Genomic DNA, 20831 nt, shown 5'->3' on the forward strand with positions numbered 1-20831 from the left:
TTGAATCACAAGTGATTCATTGTGGAACACATTGAAAAATGCTTCTTCCCGAGAAGCGTTCTGTATGTTCAAAGAAATCAGTCTGAGTATTTTAAAAATGTCTTACTCTCTGTTACACATAGTGTATAAATAAGATTACAGCTGCTCCCTAGCAACTCACAGATGCCTTCATTCTTGAAATTCATGGCAACAACACAAAGGAAAAAAACACCCCAATAGTTTACTGTAGCTCTGGTTTTCAGAATCACTCACCCGATCACTGAGTGCTGTAAAGGTCTGGGATGACAAGTGACAGGGCAGCTGACACATTGAAAACCCTGATATATCATAGTAGCTGTGTGCGCATTAGGAAAAAAACATCAGAACTAGTTCATTGTTAAGGAAAACATTCAGGCTGAATTCTGCAAGATGTTGGGAATGCTTATGCCTCAGTTAGCATCACAAAGCATAACAGTGCCAGAGTCAACTAGCTCACTCAGGTGTCTACTCATAGGAAAGCAGATAATCAGGGATGCTTTGTAGGATGGAATAACCAGACACTTTTGACAGTTGATAATTAACAAAGTACTCTAGAGGACCTTAAAATTCAGAAGTAATTTTCGTAATTGTCACATTGTGTTCAATCCATAAAACACGAGTTCAGCTTTGTACCTCTGTTATTGTACAAACATCAAAAACAGATCTAAAAAATCCCCCTTTGTTAAATAAAATATATTTTAAGACATCCAATTTTGTTTCATAGCGATAGCAATATAGTATTAAATAACAAGACTCATTTAGTGGTTTCACAGCAGCTTTAGCTCAGACTCTTAGCTGAGACTGGATGAGAACCCAAAAATCCCAACTCATGATGAGTACAAAATGTACTTTTGTAACAGAAGAACAATAAGAAGAAAGTGTTTCAGATTTCTTCTGCATTTCTGGCATATTTTGAGGTGGGCACTTATGTAATTTTTCAAGCTCACTTATTCATAGGAAATTTTGCCCTGTCTCAGCTGCTTTTAATGCAATTTAACACCCACTGACTCACTCCCCAAAGGTAATTTTAAGTTCCAGGGAACTATCAGAGTCTTTTTTTGTGTGTTTTACTAACCGCAGGACTTGGAAACTGATTAGCTATAGTGTTTGACTTATTTTCTGATTTTGGTGTGTGGTGGTTTTTTTTCAAGGAAAATCTTTAATTTGCTCTCAGCTTCTATGAGAAACATCTGAACATAAGCAACAATAGGACAGATTTTATTAGTGTTAAAGCCAATGGAAAGTTCTAAATGAACCAAGAACAGTGCTTCACTCAAAGATTATCCACATCATCAAACAGTAATTAAAACTATGGCAATATTAGGCCACCCCTTCCCTTGAGCCTGAGCAAGCTTGGTTAATGCAGCCACCCATTCTTAGAGACTTCCAGCTGATTTTGTTTGCTGGAAGAAGGAACTCTTCAAAATGCCAGTTTATTGCTAAGGGAGAAGAGGGGGAGAAGCAGCTGCAAAAAATAAATGAGGCTCCCTGTGTTTTGACAATCTCTTAATTTCCATTTGGATTACAAAGAGAACTTGCAGATGTGTCTTCAAATTTCCCAGCCTGCATTTTTAAAAGTGATTTAATTTTCCTGACATCTCGACATTGGTTAGCAATGTGTAAACTCAACAGAATTGAGTTTGGAGGAGTCTATATTTAATGCCTGCAGATTTGGGATTTGGTTGCACACTGAATGTAGCAGTGGCAGTGGTATATCTCAAATGGGATGTATCTTTCTAAATACTGTATTACAAAAAAGACTGTTAGTGTATTTTGGGAATCTCTAACCAGTCTAACCCATCTCATACATTACTTTAATTCCTGTAAATGGTCTCTGACCTCCCAATGACTACCCAAAATGTCCATGTTTCGCTGTACTAATCCCTTCATAATTCCATTCTAAAAGTAACTTCGATCTCATTTCCCTTCGCCACAACCCGTTCAGAGAGCAAACTGGTGTCCCCACCTTAGGGTTGAGGGAAAAGGCATAAATGTAAATAGTGTGCAACAGCCAACTTATGCTTGGAAAGGATTCAGGTTTTAAGAGCACTGGCCTCATACATGCCCACTCGACCAATCCCACTTACGATGAACTATCTTATAACACATTACTGAAGGAGTTGTTTCTTTGCTTTCAGATTTTTATCGTTCTGCTTCTTAGAAAAACAATGTACTAAAGTGCACTTTCATGGAAAACTGCAGTTCTAGGCCTACCAGCACCACTCATAAAATTGCCCTGAACTCAGGGAAGTTTCAGCAACCCAATGAGGATACAAAAAGTGCTTTGACAACTTCAAAACACTTGAGGGATTTTTAAATTTTAATTTCAAAATGGCTCTTCAAAATTTAATTCAATTTGGTTTCTACAGTTAAAAATTCCTCTCTGTTTTATTTGATGCTAAAAAAGGAGGTTTAGTCTTGTGTTCCATTGAGAATAACAAGAAGAGAAAAAAAGGGGAAAAAAAGGACACAATATTTTTCTGGCTTTTGATAACAGCCACAGTGAACCTTACTGGGTGGCAAAATGTATTCACTGGATAGAAAAGTTTCCTTAATTGCCACATTTAAGCACATTATCTCCTCTCTTGAAGCACTGCAGAGTACACCCAGGGCACACGGTGAAGAGCTTTACAGCTATGCGAGTGATACCTACAAGGGTTGTGCTATCGGTTATGTTTCCCTTTTTCAGGAGTGAAGAAGGAGAAAGACTGCACACCAATATATTAAAATATTATAGGTCAGAAGTGTCTTATAATTCAGGGTCAAAACAGTGACAAGCTCATCGGAATCTATAGCAATCAGAACATTCAAATGAAATTCTTCCATAGACAGAGAAATGTAAACCAAACGTTTGTACTGTTATTCTTAAAATCAAACAATTTTTTAAAAAAATTATCAATTCTCACATTTCTTCTTTATATTTTTCTTAATCATAAGGCTCTCCACTACTTCAGCCTTAACAAGATTGAATGTAATATATTCTGGAACATGGTCATGTATAGCATAGGTCACTCTAGCAGTTCATCAGAGAATAGAATGAGGTACAATACTCTTCCTTTGGCTAAAGCATATTCAAACTGAATCCAATCTGATAAATATAATAAAAAAAAAAAAGCAAAAAACAAAAAACAAAAACAAACAAACAAACAAACAAACTGGTAAAAATAAATGGAATTTCAGTTTTATGGATCAGCTTTATTTTTTAATAGATAATCTCAAATTTATATAGAACTTTTGCTAATTCATCTCCATTAACTTGGTGATTTTAGAGAAAGAACTACATAAGTAGCATGCCAATCATAGAGAAAAATAGTAATGATGAAAACTTTTACTGTTAACTTGTCTGTCAAACCAGCTTTTGAAACAGCAATTCCAGATCACTTATGGAAGTAGGGAGAAGTAATGCAGATACAAATTTTACATAAAGTTCAAGCAACATGTTAAAACCTCCCCTTGCACAGACCTCTATACAGGTACCAGAGAGAACCAGGCAAGCTATATATGGCAGCTTCTATAGGTAATGCATTAGTGTCATGTCTGTAAAGGCTCTAGAACATAACACTAATTTAGCAAAGACCTCTAATGAGTCCAACAGAAAATCACCCCCAGGTCACAAATTTTTTTGGCAGCAGGAAGCTTTCCTGAACATCCCTGCCCCAGGGCAGTTCAAATGCGAGACCAGCATCTCTTTTACAAGTCACTCATCTCAGTTCGACTCTAGGTGCTGATCCAAGACCTGGAAAGCTAAAAGGATGGATGGGGAATCCGCTGCCAACCTGAGCACTTCAGCAGCCTCACACCATCTGTGCATGAGGCACAGAGACCTCACACTGAGCAGTGGATGAAATGTACTCATGCAGAACCTCGGCTGGGTGTTCAGCAAGAAAGAGCTAATTATTATAAAACAGCATTCCAGAGAGAAAAGAAATAAATAAAAAATTCTAACAGTTGCTGGTGGACACATTCTGTGAATGGAACTCATTGTCACATATCAAATATCTGCGTGTAGCTCTCACTTTGGAGGAAAAAACGGTATTTCTATCTCAGTATGAATATCATTTAAAGGCCAAGTCAGTGTATATGGGTTCACTCTACAGCTCCTGGGACTATAATAACAGCATGCCTTATGAACTTCATGCACGGATTGTTTCCGCAGCGATGTATCAAAAAGAAAACAGGTTCAGAGACTAGGTTTCCTTGGAACTGCCTCTCTATCTGCTGCTTCGTTCAATTATGTCACTGCTTGAAAAGGTTACACTGTACAACATGGCATTTTTTTGCCATAGCAGTCATAGTGAAGCTCCAGTATGTTTGTCATGTCAAAGCTCTTAACATAGACCCACATTTATAATATAGTGTTTATGTGAAAGAGAATTCTCTTCAATCAGCTTGGAGCAGATAGGCTCGTGTGTTGCTCTAAGGGATGTTCTCCAGTCAGGTCTCCCTTTCTGGGTACTGCAGGGATCCCTCTCTCCTCTCTCCTCTCCCTAGAGGTGTTTTGGGAGCTGGAAATCAGAAGTACACTTGTTGTAGTTTATTAGATTAAAAGAGCCGTCAATTAGCTTAGTCATAGGCCTTTGCTGCGAAAGGTCTGTGTAAAAACAAAAGTTGAGCTTACTTCAATGAAAACAGGTCTATGTATTTACTCAATTCCGTAGTTCAGTAGGTTATTCACCTATTTTTTCCCACCTGCTAACTATTTATATGTATAGAATGTGACTTGGAACTCTGTGTGCATTTTTTTGTCTTTACAAAACCAAAATGCCTGACAAATGAAGCTAGTGAGATCAGATACATCCTCAACATTTATTTTGCTATATGGGTTTTAAAATTCTATTAAGCTGCTGTCTATTCCTTCTTACTTTTTTAAAGTCTGTAAAAAGCTCTGTAAATGCTGCTTATCATTCACACCGCAGCAGCTTCATAATGCCTGACAGCAGAGAGAGTTCACCAGTAAGGTAAAGTTACATGAACCTTTTTAAGTTTAATGGACAATTATATGACTGTTTGAGTTTATTTATTTATTTAAAAACATGATACTTAGAACATTAAAGCGCATGCACTAAGCTGTGTCTTAGCTGAGAGATATTTTACAAAGCACATTGGATGTCTTGTACCTCCTTAACAAAGATTTTCCTTTGCATCCTGTCTACCTGTTTTAAGTCTCAAGTTGTATTTACAACACCTTCTTCTAAACATTCCCTTTGCTCTTCCAGGGAAAAAAAGTCTGTTAAATCATATAAAGGACCCAAAAATACCCTGTCCAGCTGGGAATCTACAGCAGGCATAATATCAAGCTACAGCCTCTGTTTCTTCTGTAAAAATGTTTGTTTGTTTCAAAGTCCTTTTTACCTCCTCGAATTGTAAATTAACTGTTGTTGGGCATGATTCTTAGCAAATGTAAATCAGTGTAATCCACTGAAGTCAGTGGAGCCATGTCAGTTTTCAACCAGCTGAGTATTTTAGCATCTCTAATCCTGACTTACTGCCTTGTTGAACTGATCTTTGCATTACTGCAAGGAGGATATTACACTGGTATTAAATCCAAGTTGGAGTTCTCCCTGATCTTGTCTAAATTCCTAATAATGGTCAAAAAAGCAGTATTTAAAGCTATGTTTTAAAACTATTTTTGGAAGACCATTTTAAGACCATGTCCAGATAGTATAATTAAGACTTGAAGGACACAAGGAGGAATTACGCTTTAAATACAATCGATCTTACTGATAACAGAACTTACATTTAGATGTTTCTAGTATTCATGTTAATTCATACCACCAAAGTATTAATTTACCACAACTAATTCAGAGGAAGAATGACCTGGAGTTAAAGCTCTAAATGGGAAAAAAGAAAATCAATTCAGTTCTTGGTTGGATCAAGATTCTCTCCACATGGCAAATATCAATTAGTGAGTAAAGGCACATCTATAAATTACAGAGTATGGTTCTTCTGTGCATCATAATAAACCTCAGCTCTTTCCTGCCTCTCCATCTCTTACACATATCTGTTTTGTCTGTTCCTTCTACTCTAGATATATTGGTTTGCTTTGTTAAGGCTATGGATAAGCATAGCCTCAATGTAGAGCTCTTAATGTAATGGCTTCCAAGATTTCTTTCACAATTTTGCTTCCTATTGGTTGTTCTCATTGCTAGTAAGAGAAAAGGTGTATGAAATGTCCATTGGCATAAACATATTCATATTTTCAGAAACATTCTCACTACTGAAGTAATTCACTAAATCAGATCAAAAATGTTTTTAACAATATATGGAGTATTCATGAGCATATCATAGTGTATCGCCACTACTCAGATATTTTCAAAAGTTGTGATTAATGAAAGTCGCAGCGGTTTGCAATGGCTCTACTGCACGTGCAAAAGCAAGATGAAGAGTTGTTAGCTACTAGGACAAGACTGTGCTTCCAAGTCACTCTAAGAAATTTGCCAATGAACAAAGAAAAGCAAATTCTTTGAGGAGATTCCTCTCTCTAAACATGATTCCATTCAATTGAGCTTATGTTGAATGTGAACACTGGATATCTATGTCAACACTGCAGAATAAATCAGATTTTTATGTAGGTTCTGATCTCAAAATGTATGCTGTCCACCTAACAAGTCCCTCACTTGGGTTCAATGATGTTTTAGATTTGAATGTCTTTATTCCTATGGAAGTACATATTATACTTTATTTTACATTCTCTGTGGTCAAAAGCTCTCCCAGTCTAAAATCAAAGTAATTCTCCCTCTCTGCTCTGCCCTGGTGAGACCGCATTTGGAGAACTGCATCCAGTTCTGGGCTCCTCACTTTAAGAATGACAAGGAACTACTGGAGGGAGTGCAGCAGAGAGCTACAAATATGATGAGGGGTCTGGAGCATCTTTCTAATGAAGACAGACTGAGAGAGTTGGGTCTGTTCAGCCTGGAGAAGAGAAGGCTGAGAGGGGATCTCATCAATGTTTATAAATATCTCAAGGGTGGGTGTCAAGAGGATGGGACCAGACTCTTTTCAGTGGTGCCCAACAATAGGACGAGGGGCAATGGGCGCAGACACAGGAGCAGCACAGGAGGTTCCATCTGAACATAAGGAGAAACTTCTTTATTTAGAGGGTTCCAGAGCACTGGAACAGGCTGCCCAGAGAGGTTGTGGAGTCTCCTTCTCTGGAGACATTCAAACCCACCTGGACACATTCCTGTGCAATCTACTCTGGGTGAACCTTCTCTAGCAGGTGGGTTGGGTTAGATGATCTCCAGAGGTCCCTTCCAACCTTAACCATTCTGTGCTTCTGTGTGTGTTCAGGCAGTGTTCCTACACGTTTCTGTGTTGGCCAGAAGAAAATATTTCTGACTTCTCCAGAAGAGAACATTGTGTAATAAAATTTCTTGCAGCACAGAGACCCACAGTCATCCAACACACATGCAAGCACGTATAGCACTGATGAACCCTGAGATATCTTCAACGAGTTATGAAAACACAACAAACTTACATGACACAGCAACTAATTGGAAAAGCCCTGTTTTTTGAAGAATTAATTCACTCCAGCTGCGAACGCAGTAATTGTGCTACTTTGAGAGCTGTCTTGGTCGCTTAAGGAAATTTCACTGAAGACTCAAGTGTGTGAAGTAGACACGGAATGTAACTCCAGCTGAACCAGTGGGACTGAGTCCAGGGAGATGCTGAGCAGGCTGTGAAATGGTTATAATCTGTTCCATGCCCTTGCTATGAGCTTTAACCTCAGCACTTGGTCAAATCAAAATTGATTTTCCCTAGAAAAAGGAAAGACATTTCTCCTACCAAAAATCCATCCAACTGAAATGCAGCTTTCCAACCCTACACACTCTGCTACTACAGCTGTTCACAGAAAGTCATGTCTACTATTATTTTATAATAGGAGCAGTCTGTCCTTTTTTTTTTTTTCTTTAATTAATCATTCTATTTTGGAGAGAGGAGGGATAGATAAAACAAAGAAATTTATTTCTTCATTGAAGTATTCCAACAACATGATGACTATAGTCTTGGTCCAAACAATGCTGGAGTTGGAAGAAGTAATGAGTCAGAAACAAAGCTGAAAATTCAATCTGACTGTTAAGTGTTTTTAAAGCTTGAGCAAGGCATGCAAGAACACTGTTTTTAATGTCTCGTAGTCTCCATTTTTCCAAGATTGTGGTTCATTTCAGAAGAGAACTAATTAAATGTTATTAGGCAGTGCACAAAATAAATAAATAAATAAGTAAATAAAAAATCTTTCAAAAATGGGAAAGTGACAATAGCCTGTAAACAAGAGGAAAGTGGGAGAGAGGGAGAGACTGGCTCACACCTCGCAGGGCTTTGCATTCTCCCTTGCAGAGAAGAGAGCTAATTAAAACCTTGTGGCTAGAGAAAGACATCATACAATTTAGGTCAAACAATGGGCTTTGATAAAGATGAATATTTTACATGGAAACATCCCCATTTCATGCTTTTAATCTTAGGATTACAAGCACATATTGATCACTTGCTGGATACTCTCTGAGATATCTCATTATTTGCTTGAAGTGGGCTATAAATTTGGGCTTTCAGAAAGGAACTCACCTACAGTATTCAGAGATTAATTTTTTTTCAGCATGAATGTCACTGTGCTATACTTGAAGCATAGCTGGTAGCACCATATATTATTATGCTCACCCAACAGTTCTCAGTATAAGACTGTTTCAGCAGCCTGTAAATTTGCTGAATATTAACTACCTAAACTAACATTTTCCTCAGGGAAAAAAGTGACAATGTCAATCTCTTGGCTTTTCATTGTGGATTTTACTATGTGGTCTCTGCATGGAAATGCCAAGCAAAACACTTGATACAAAAACTTGTTTTTTTTCTTGTTAGAAATCCTCTCTAACTCATTTCCCTTTGAAATACCCCATGGTCCCTGCATAGATTAAAAACTCAACACATGTATTCAAAGATACACTTTTTACTCTTTGGTGTTTAACTAATTTTAGTCCAAAAAGCACCTGCAGGTCACTGCAGAGATTTTATCAGCTAAATCCCTGAGATCCTACATGCAGGTGTTTTCCAACCGAAAAAGCATCCCTCCTAGAGAACATCACATCTCTTCAGAAGCCAAAGCTCAGACTTGCTGTGGTCTCTCAGGTGATCTCTACACCCTTGTGGTCTAAGCAGTGGGAGAGAAAGCAAGCGAGAACTGAATGAAGAGTAAAAGACTGGGATATGGAAGTAGGAGATACCAGCTTGGAAAATGACAGGCAAAGAATAAGGAGAGGAGAATGTGGAAGAGGAGGAGAAATAGAAAAAGCATACTGGAGAAAACCACAGGTCTAGGACTAAGAACCAGTGAGGAGGGAAAGGTTAGAAGGGGGAAGAAAAATACCCGTGGAAGAGATGCAACAGGAGTATTTGGGCAGGCTGGCCACACACATCTGGACAGAATGTTTAGGAAACACTAAGGCAAAATAAAGAGTCCAGAGAAAAGTGCTGAACTGGAAAAAGCAGAAGAGAGACATCCTAAAATAGGGATAAGAAGCCAGTGTAAGGGAGAAAGGCAGACTGGCCAAACTGCAAATGCAGAGACTGAGACTGAAACATAGAATATGTTCAGGAGAGATGAAAGACAGGCCATGCAGTACAGTATGGCCATACAACAGGAATGGAATGGAATGGAATGGAATGGAATGGAATGGAATGGAATGGAATGTCCAATGGTGGATCAGAGGTATGATGCTGAAGGAGGAGATGGTAGGGAAAAAAGAGACATGGCAAGTGCAGAAGAGAACAGATTACACCAAAATCAGGTGAACAAGAAGGGCCTTCCCTCCTCTTAGCTGAAACTCCTCACCAAAACCTGGAGAGGCATGATTCACAAGCCTCGCTGCTCTCTGTCAGCAGATACGTGTGAAATCCACCTACAAAAATTCCCATCAGTTTTCCACGCTGGCTAAACCTCACAGTTCCTCAGGAAGCTCTAGTGATACACATTTCTGTGTTGTCGAGATCCTGTGCTGGAAACCCATGTGTGTGTCAGTCTGATGCTTTGTGTTAGGATCTCATGATTCTGTTTTCAGTTTGTTTGGGGTTTTCTGAGATTAAAAAGTGCATCTAAAACATCTACCTTAAATTGTGTTGCCATATGAAGCACTCAGATACTGGGAAAGGCCAGAAGTAGATCTCTGTAATCTTCTTTTGTGTTCCTCATGTACATGAGGTGACACAGCCCTTCCTTCAATAGGACAGTGATGTCATCTAAATTGAAACTTCCACAAGGTAAACAGGGACATCTGAGCTAGTCATCTAGCCTTGTCTTATAGTCAGTAAAGGGAAAATGTCCTTCTGAGACAGGATTCACATGAGACATGTGGATGTTTGGATAAAAAGTCATTAAGATCAAAGGAATGCATTAATACATTCTTAAATCTGAGAAACTTCATGGCTGTTTTTTTCGATGTGTTTCTTTATGGCTTTGAAACACAGTTACTATTCATTTCATGGATCATTTGGGGACATTATGACTTCTGAAAACCAAATCTTATGGCTTCATGTTCAGTTCCACAGCACCAAGAGCTTTTGTTGGCTGACAGAATAACCTTCCTGACATACCAGCAACATTTCCCTTCATTATAGAGTCTTACATCAACCCAGATATCCATCAGTTCACAGAAGGAGCCATGGGACTTGTGCAGGGATAGAAAGAGGGAAATATATGATCCTGTGGTTGCATACTGGATCATGTTATATACAGGCGAAGTCATACAGGCAGCATAATCCTGAAATTTTCTGAATTTTTGCTTCATTTTGCTGCAATTGCAGTCGTGTTTCTACCTTCTGTGAACAGAATATAGCACAAAAGTTTCGTCTCAATGCCAGAAGAATTGTAAGTTCTTCCCTAAAACACACTTTGGGTTAAATTGGAACAGCTGAATAAAAGTAGTTTTCATTCTCGTCTACTTTTCTTCTAACCCAAAGCTGCCTCATTTCAGGAAATATGTGTCAGAAAAATAGTCACCCTTGTTAATAGAGAGCAGAATTTTCCACTGCCATGAATGGTTTTTTCCTGGATACCGTATTTGACAAACATTAAAAGCGCTTGCTTCAGGTGGAAGTGTTGCAACAATGGTAAGGCTTATGTCTGATACTGCAAAGCTGATTAAATATTAGCAGTGAGCAAGTGCTGCAGCATTAAGAGATTGAATTGATGGATGTCTGGGTTGTTCATTTCTCTCTCAGCAATCACTGCAGAGTTTAATTCTCTTTAATTCATTATGTTGGGATGAAATGATCATAATGTCACTTCAGTTTCTAGTTACTGCAGTCTAAAGTGTGTCTTCTTACTTACACGAGCAAGCTCGTCCACTCCACTCGCAGTTCGTGCTAATGTTACAAGATCTTCTTGCATCTTATCTACCCATGATTTTATCCTACAAAAACCAAAAAGATAAGAGAGACATCCAATCAGATCACTGTCAAATGGAACTTACACACAATTATATAGCACAGGAAAAGGGCTTAAAGTCAGAATATACTGATAAAATTGAAAACAGAATCAACAAGACCTATCTTTGTTAAAAATATTAAGCTTAGAATGGGTCAAAATACTCAGGCTACCCCCTGATGTTGTTCCCTTTCACTGACTCAAATGTAAGTCACTTGCTTTTTTCTTTCTTTTACTTCTCTTAAGCTGAAGTCTCCCTGGTGCTCTCCAGGACAGACACTGTCTTCACCATCAAATATATCACTGCCTCTTGTTGACAGGTACCAAGGTCTTTTCCAAATGTGATAGAGCCTAACTTATATATACATATATATATATATATATATTTATTATTATTATTACTTTTTTTTTCCAGAAGACCCTCTACCCAGCCTTAATGACCTGATTCTTCTCATACATTTTTCTGAGGTGACCACCACACCAACCCAGCTGTAAACCAAGGATTCCATTGTAGCTATCACAAGCTATAGCAAAGATCAGCACAAAGAGCTGGTACACTGCCTACCAGAACAACCTGCCTGGCCTGCAGCTCACTTCCACCAAGATCTTTCCTGAGACACTTGAGGTCCCTCTCCCAGCAGATAGCATAAGGGAAAAACCACAGCTGGGAGCAGGCTGACAAACCAGAATAAACCTTCTGCCCTGCAGCCCCTCTCTGTACACACCGAGAAAGCAGCAGTGGGGCCAGCAGCAGCAGCCATAGGTGGTATGAGTGGTTTTAGCAACAAACGGCTGCTCCTGGCTGATGTTCTTCACTGGGGAACAGGCCGTGATTTATTGCTGTGCATGCTCAGCTCCCTGTGCCCAGTGAACCTGACTCTTTGGAAAAGCTTTGAATCCAATACAGTGTTTGTGTTTCTATGCCATGGCACGTTTTGCAGCAGGAAAGGAGGCGTGGTACCGGTTTATTCCAGTGAGGTCCATGTTCATTCCTGTAACCGAAGAAGGTTGTACTGCTTGCCTAGGCAGAAAGTTTGATCTCCAACTCGTCTATCAGAGCATCCCTGTCATTATCACAGCTCCCTCTTCTGAATCATGGAACAGATACATATATCTATACTGACCTCACACCCAAGGAATGACTGCTTAGATTATTCATGAAAGTGGGAAAGACAGGAAAAAGAGACAGAGTCCATTTTTGGTGCAATATGGAGAATTTGGAAGACTAAGAAAGAATATGGGGAACTGGTTTTACTCCTTTCCATGATCATTGTCAGTATCCTAAAAGAGAAAAATGCCTATTATGGAGTTGTGACTTTGCTACTTTTATGAAAGGATTCTTCTCCATGCTTTAGAAGAAAGCATGGAGTCATACAATCGCAGAAGATTTAGGACTATGGCATCTTATCATGAAGGACCTTCTGGTAGCCCAAAATAATGTGTGTACAAATAGGAATAGGAACTATCTGGACAGAAAGGTACTGAGTTTTACCAAAGTGCCATATTTAAGACAAAACACTCTTCTTAATCCACATTGGGCGGCTCCCCGGTCAATATACTGTCTGCCATGAATCCTATTTGAATACACTTATCCACAAGTGGAATATTCTGACATATTAAACAAGTACTTCTTGTCTTGACAGGAGGAGTTCTGCTCTATAAAATACTCACTGGATTCTCCATGAGGAAAAAGCAAGTACGGAAAATTGTGAAAGTTGTGAAAACAAAATAAACGTGTAACACGGAATGTAAGAAATGCTTACTGTGACAAACCCTTTGACACTTACAAAGGATTGATGGGAATTAGAACAGTTGTTAAGATTAAAGTCATCTGATAGCTGATTAGTAATAAACTGCTAATAAATTGGGAAGAGCAAACTTCCTCACTTTTAGTGGGAAACTGTAGGGTTTGAGCAAGTGTCTTCATTGGAAGTCTTACTGATGCATAATTTCCAGAGGTACTCTCTCCATATTGTTGCATGTAAAGAGGATTTACCTCAGAATGGGCCTGCTTCTTAACTCGATATATCCCCTGCTCTTTTCAGAAATCCTAAGAAAGTCATGGGGTGGCAGTAGAATGACTAAAAAGACTGGAAGCTCTATGAGTTTGTCCTTCAGTGCCCCATCAGAACTCTTTGTTGCAGGAATTAACATCTCCCTAAATGTTTCCAACACACAGCATGCTACAGGACAGACCTCCCAGATGGACACACTATTTTAACAGGTGTCCAAAGGCTCCTTTTATCCACTGGAACTGAGCAGCCCTTTTCTAGTTTTTTCTTCACCCTGCTTATCCTTTGTGTGATTTGACTAATATTAAGGTTATTTTACCATTCTGTGGTGATTTTAGTCACTTTTCTACCCATCTCCAAGCCAAATAAAGAGTAGAATCCTTCAGGTTAGTATTGATGTTTTTCCACGGATGTTCAACAGAGACTAATAAGTGCAACAGGTCAACTGAGTCATGGTCTGTATTTGTTTTCTACTTTTGCACCATATCACCAAGAGTACTCTTACTGCCTTATTTCTTTGCTCGTTCACATCCTACATCTCCAACTTGGCCACACAAAAGCAATATATGTAGGGATTTAGGGACCAATTACATTTTCATTGACTATTACAACTGACTTTGTTGTTGTTTTAATGCTCCCAAACCTTCCCTTCCATACTTTGCTTTCCAAAATCTGATGCAAAATAAATTAACTTCCTGGTTTAAATCCCCATAAAGCCCTTACATTATATAAATATTTAGGTTTGTAGACAAATAAGTTAAAAATCGCCTCTACAGTGTATTATGTTTACCGTGGCTTTAAGCCCATCATGTGTATCTGTGAGAACAGCCGCAACTCACAAACACAAGTATGAACAACAAAAATGCAATCATCTGCCAGTTCTGAATGGTTTCTATTTTTCTGTGTGAAAGAATGAGGTATGTGAAAGGTAAAAAAAAATGAAACCCATTACCCAAAATCGTTTTCAAAAGCATAAAATAAATAATTGAACACACTGAGATTTTTTTCTGCTCCATTTCATTTATAAACATTCTAGAAGTTATTTCTAAGAGAAGTCAATAGAAAAAACAGGGAGGATTGATTTTTAAATTGACTTCTTTCATTTCCCACTGCTTTGTATTTTTACGTGATATATTTGCCTCTGTCCTAAGTAGGAAACTGTAATACAGAGAACATATATGAGTTAAACTTGAAATTTTGGCATAAGTTATCCTTAAAGACATCTATTACTTATAACTACTATTACTCGTAAATGAGTATTTTTCTCTTAACTTGCAAAAATATTCTTGATTTTTTAATAAATACGCATATATTGTCTAGAATTCCTGCCTCCATACAATTAGCCCACACCTGCCTTTTGAAATTTGTCACCCAGGCTGGTTTTGGTGTTTTGTTTTTGTTTTGTTGTAATTTTCAATTGAACTACACTTCTGCTTCAGTCAATGGCAAGAGGCACCTCCAGAGCTGATTCTTTCTATCCTCAGTCGGTCAAGCTCAACTACCCATCTCCTACATTGTCTTTAGCACAGCCCAGGACAACTGTGATTCCTGGTCTAGATTCTCCAGCTTAACTAAGCTACATACTGGTCTTTTAGACAGATTAGGGTACACAATATCAGTCCACCTTCATTCTAATTTAATTGCAATTTCCCTCCCCAGCTGTAACTTCAATGTAAATAATAATGCTTTTTCCAGTACTGACTGCATATTTACCTTAAAAAATAATTTTCTTGCATATTCATCTTAGCTTATTATACCTTTTGTAGTGGAAACTGTCATTTTCTTACTTGTCTATACAACAGCTAGTAGAGCAGGATCCAACATCCTAAACAGTTATAGCTTCAGAAAGGTTTTTGTAGAGGAGTATCGAAAGTATAAATGATAAAATGGCATTTCACAGCTCTGAGGATGTTTGGTATAATTAGTCTTGCCTTCCCACAAGAATTTAAATGACATCGTTACTATTATTTATAAGGTCTAACATCATTATTTCTGCATAGCAATTCTCCCATCTTGCCACCAGACAAAAGTGCACATTTGAGGTATAGAGCGTTTTTCAGAAAGGGGCACAATCACATGCTATAACTTTCATAGAAAAATTTGTCAGAATTTTTAAATAACTTTTTTTTTTCCATTTAAGGAATCATATTATCTTGTTGTATTTTGTTTTTAAATGTGTGTCTTTAAAAAAATGTAACAAGAGCCTTTAGGTGCTGAAATGCTTGTCTGGTGCTCCTTTTAGCTGAAGCCTGTAGTGCAATATTTGTCTGACAGCTGCTCATGGTCAGAGTTTATTTAACAATTGAAAAGCTGTCACAGCAAACGTGAGCTCCCATGACTTAAAGAAGCAACAATCTTTCTGCAAAGGGCACCAACAGAAAGCCTGTACAAAAGGTTAGTTTGTTCCTATCATTATCAGTTTGGCATGAAAATTGCAATGGATGTTCCACTGAAAGGTGATTACCTTTTGCAGCACAATTGATTTTAAGACCCTTCTCCCACACACAGGTTTTCCCCACACGAAGCAATGAGGAGTGCGCACATGCGTTTCCACAGCAACTTCTACATGATTTGAATGGTGAAGGGGACTGTCTGATTAAAGACAGACAGACACAGATCATTTACTGGGGAACTGGAAGGTACAACCCTGCTGCTGTCCCTGGGCTGTGACCAGATTGATGACGAAACAGCCGGAACACTACAGAGACATCCATCCACACTACACTGTTAGGCAATGCAGCATAACAACTCTTTAGACAGCAAAGAAAGCTTATCTATAAAATGAAACAAAAGAAACACCTTTTTCCCTCTTCTTTATTTTCCTTTTTTTTTTTTTAAGTAGGGCAATTCTATTTCCTGAAGTCAGAGGATTTTCAAAAGTATGCCCTTGGTCATGCTGCAACTTAATATAACACGTGCTAGACTAAGAAATCTTTCTTCTAATTTCATTTAAACCTATTTTGGTGTTAAACCTGTATAATCAAACTGTACTTGCAGAACAGAGCAGTTCTCAACTACAAGGCTAAAACAAAGCAAGAGATCTAGATGAAGAACAACTTGGTTATAGAGTTTTTCCTGCTGAAACTGATACATGTTTTTCTGCTAACTTGAAGGAAAGTAGATTTATGTAATTATATGCCATAGCTTGCAGACCACTCACACTAACTTAAGGCCCATTAGCTGACTTCTGCTTGAATGAAATCTTATGATCTGAAGAGGCAGAAATAGAACTTAACTAAGCCAATTGAAGTCACTTGGTGTGCTGAAGATCCACATTCAGCCCTCCTCAGTTAAGATTATATTTTGTTCAAGTTTCTGAATAACTCTTGCATATCAGAAAAAAAGAAAGAGGAAGAGGAAGAGGAAGAGGAAGAGGAAGAGGAAGAGGAAGGGGAAGGGGAAGGGGAAGGGGAAGGGGAAGGGGAAGGAGAAGGGGAAGGGGAAGGGGAAGGGGAAGGGGAAGGGGAAGGGGAAGGGGAAGGGGAAGGGGAAGGGGAGGGAAGGGAAAAGAAAAGAAAAGAAAAGAAAAGAAAAGAAAAGAAAAGAGAAGAGAAGAGAAGAGAAGAGAAGAGAAGAGAAGAGAAGAGAAGAGAAGAGAAGAGAAGAGAAGAGAAGAGAAGAAAAGAAAAGAAAAGAAAAGAAAAGAAAAGAAAAGAAAAGAAAAGAAAAGAGAAAAGAGAAGAAAAGAAAACTGGAAGTAGCAAGAGGAAGAAGAGTTTTCATAACAGGTCAATATTTCTCAAATAATAAATATGTAACACATTGCTCCTAATTCAGTAAGATAGATGAGATTAGACTCAGAAACAGTAAGAAAGCAAGCATTGTTACATTTTTCCCAAGCTAACCCTACTCTATTTTCTTGCTTAGAAAAACCTTCACATTCAGAACCAGATGTTTTTCAGAACATTTGCTGTCAGTGAAGTAGGGGGAAAAGGCCACAAAATTATGATAAAAGCAGGATTCTCAACCATTCTTTTTGCCTCTTAGGCAACACTCAAGGGCAAACAGAAATTGTTATTGTAATTTATAGAAGGCATGTGAAAGAAGAACATATGTTACAATGGAATTACTAACCTTCGACACAGAAATTATCCGTGTTGCTGCATTTATACCTCCTACTGCAAAACTACTGAGTTTTAATACACTATATATTTTGATGACCTATTAAGCTGACAGTACTCGTATTTCAGGTATGTGGGTGGGTGGATGGATAGATATATAGAGAACCAAACTTTGGAAGGAGTAATAAAGGCAGGTTTTGTGAAATACTGAACAAACTGTCATAGTGTACTAAAATCTCACTGATTCTGAATCAGGGAATGAAAAGGGTTTGATATAGAGAGACTGATGCAAAGTTCACTAAAATTCCATGGTTATTAGACTAAACTCTGAATCTCCACTGCACTGCCAGAAAATGAATAAAAGAGAGTTATATAATTTAGATGTGATATAAAACCAAAAGTAGTCTGTATAACCATTTCCAAATTTTCCAGATCTCACTACAGAGTAGGTAACAGTCTGCTTAGGGGCCTCAGAGTGGAGGAGCTTTAAGTTCATCATCTAGCGACATGCTCACTTCATTCTATAACATCTATGGTCCTGAACCCCTCGGAGTGCTGCACAACCCTCTAATACTCTTCTTTCTATTGTCCGGAAATTTGCTAAGGAACTATGTGAAGGTATGACTGCTTACAAGTATAGTAGAAATACTATATATAGCAAATAGCAATTTGCAAGGAAGTTAAGGATTTGGGGCATAGAACCATAGAATCATTTCAGTTAGAAGAGACCCTCAATATCATCAAATTCAGCCATAATCTAACCTAACTCTAGCACTAAACCATGTCCCTAAGAACCTTGTCTAAATACCTTTTCAACCCCTCCAGGGATGGGGACGCCACCACTTCCCTGGGCAGCCTGTTCCAATGCCTGACAACCCTTGCTGTGAAGAATTTTTTCCTAATATCCAATCTAAGCTACAAGTGTTAGGAAATCCCACTTAATTTCAGTGTGATATTGATACAGGCATGTGTATGCACTGCCAGTTATCTGTTGAAAAAAAAATACCCTGCAATTTTGTAGAAATGTCTGAAAGAACTTTTGTGTAATAAAAGCAAAACACAGGCTAATTCACGGCGTTTAGCTACCACAGTAAGTGAGGAAAATACAGAAGATATGCTGTCTCTGTGCATGCAAATGGATGCACAAAATGAATTATCTGCTCCATAGGAAAAGATATTTCCTCTGTTGGCAAGAAGAAAAAATAGTACTTTTTTTTTTTGCCCTATTTGACTGTCTTATCTGCTCAAACATGGCAAGCTGCTGCTCATGTAGTCTGCAAGGATTTTCCAGATATAAGACAGTCCCAATAGCTAAGAACAGAGAGTCCCTCTTGCTCCTTCCTGTTTTCAAAATGTAAAATCCTCGCTTGGAATAGTTATTTTTCATTCGTCACATAGAGACTTTTGGGGAGTAAGACAAAACTTTTGTGTCATATCTGTCATTGTGTAGGAAGGGTCAATGTAGATAGAAAACTCTTCAGGATACGCTTGATTTTTAGTAGCAGACATTTTAATTTTTAGACTTGGGGTTTTTACGCTCTTGTGTCACAAGTACTCTTACTCTTTACTCTTCCAGTTACAGAAGATATTATACACTCATTCTCTATATAAATACAGTTCTTCTCTCTCATAGCCTTCACAGGACAAGCACGCAGTAGCACTAATGACTGATTTACCAACCGCTCTTGCAAGGAATCCCTCAGCATCACAGATAAATGGGGCACTAGAGAGTCAGTCATGAAGCCCTGATAGAGACAGAAGGCGAAGGAGGAAGAGGAGAAGGAATCTCCAGCAGGTCAGGAGATTTAAATTCCACCACTGACTTCCAGGACAAAGTCAGTGGCGAGTCAATGGCTCACAGCATGTGAAGGGCACATCTGTCACACCTCAGTGACTGCTTATATCCAAACAAATGGTTAAATGGTTTGCTTCTTAACATTAAGCTCCAGTGGTAGGTTCCAGAATGGAAACAGTCAAATGCAGATGGCCCCATCAGCTGCTCAGTGTTTGCTCCAGTGTTCAGAAAAGCAGAAACCCCTCACTGTTTTCACCCAGAACTTCTAGGCCCAACAAACTACTTCACCCTGTCATCACTTGTGTAGCCTTGGAACACAGCTTGAATGGCTGCTTTCGTCCCAGCTTCCAACAAAACCCTGCCTAAATATCTCATCAGAAGTCTTCAAGGATGGATCTGGGAATGCAGATGGACCTGCTACTCGCTCCCATCGAAATACCCTCTCCTCATGGTTCAGTTCAGTTTTTTATCTGGAACTGCACTTTCCGCTTCAATAAGTGTGTGGTACATTCTCCAAAGCATCCAGATGTTAAACAGGACTGACCAAGTAATTCATCAAAAATTGTGTTGACTTTCAAAAGCCAGGATCGGGCATGATCATGTTATTTTATAAGCTTGTTCAGTATAAACCAATTGGCTGACAGGTGTTTAGTCACACATGTTCGTAATTACAGATTTTGCTTCACAAATGTTTCCCTTCACTTTGCCAAAAGTGTTCTTTTGGAGTCTAAAGCTTCCCAGCAAATAACATGAAAACTATCCTCTAATGGAGATTACTGTTGCACAAAATGTCATTTAATAATTTAAGCTCAATCATTACTGTAAACCTGACAAACAGAGTTAACTGCAAAATTACTATAAGCTGTAAAACAGAACCCCTTAAAAATTATTGTTTTAATTCTCAAAGATTAAAGTACTAAAACAGCTCAACAGAAAAGACATCACAAATTTTCAGCTCAAATGACTGTCAGCAGTCCTCGGATGTGTTTCATTAAAGGCTTGTACAATCAGATATACATCTAACACCATTTATTGCTTAGCACTGAAAAAACAATCACTCAAAATCTGGTTTCCCTTCCTGTAGTTGAGGAATACAAATTCAAAAGGAAGAATCCATAATTTGTTTCTGATCTGTATTAGGTGAAACAGAACCATTTTGTTTTTAATTGCAATAGTTTAACATATGGCCTAGTATATAGATCTTGTGAAGGAGCAGCCACCAGAGAGACCTGCATGTATTTTCCCCCACTAGAGTTCCCCTAGAATATCGCCTAAAATGCCTCTTATCCTCTCTTTGCTTCAGTTCTGATAACTAGTATTTAAAGAGTGTCAAATATATTCTGGAGTAAGTTCATTAGTACAAACACATAAATTGCACAAAAATCATACATTCAGTTTAGTAAAAAAGAGACCAGAACTGAATCTCACACACATCACTACAGCTATTCCAGTACTGTAGCAACAGAACCTGGATTAGAAGCTGATCGCTATGCAAAGGAATACGTAAATGCTATCATTTTTTGATGTTTTTT

The 20831-nt window shown here is 38.3% G+C and overlaps 1 protein-coding gene across 10 annotated transcripts in view; it reads right to left on the reverse strand.

Moving 5' to 3' along the window:
* CACNA2D1 (calcium voltage-gated channel auxiliary subunit alpha2delta 1) overlaps positions 1-20831 on the reverse strand; it is a 400174-nt gene that overhangs the window by 333428 nt on the left and 45915 nt on the right. For all 10 annotated transcript variants that reach the window (XR_011737089.1, XM_071803490.1, XM_071803489.1 and 7 more), the window contains exon 2: positions 11336-11417. Coding sequence is in view for 9 of the 10 variants with exons in the window: in XM_071803490.1 (XP_071659591.1) it covers positions 11336-11417 (82 nt within the window). In the remaining variant the exon portion in view is untranslated. The remainder of the gene's footprint in view (positions 1-11335; positions 11418-20831) is intronic.

This window comes from Patagioenas fasciata, chromosome 1, assembly GCF_037038585.1.
Source record: "Patagioenas fasciata isolate bPatFas1 chromosome 1, bPatFas1.hap1, whole genome shotgun sequence".
Classification (NCBI taxonomy): Eukaryota; Metazoa; Chordata; class Aves; order Columbiformes; family Columbidae; genus Patagioenas; species Patagioenas fasciata.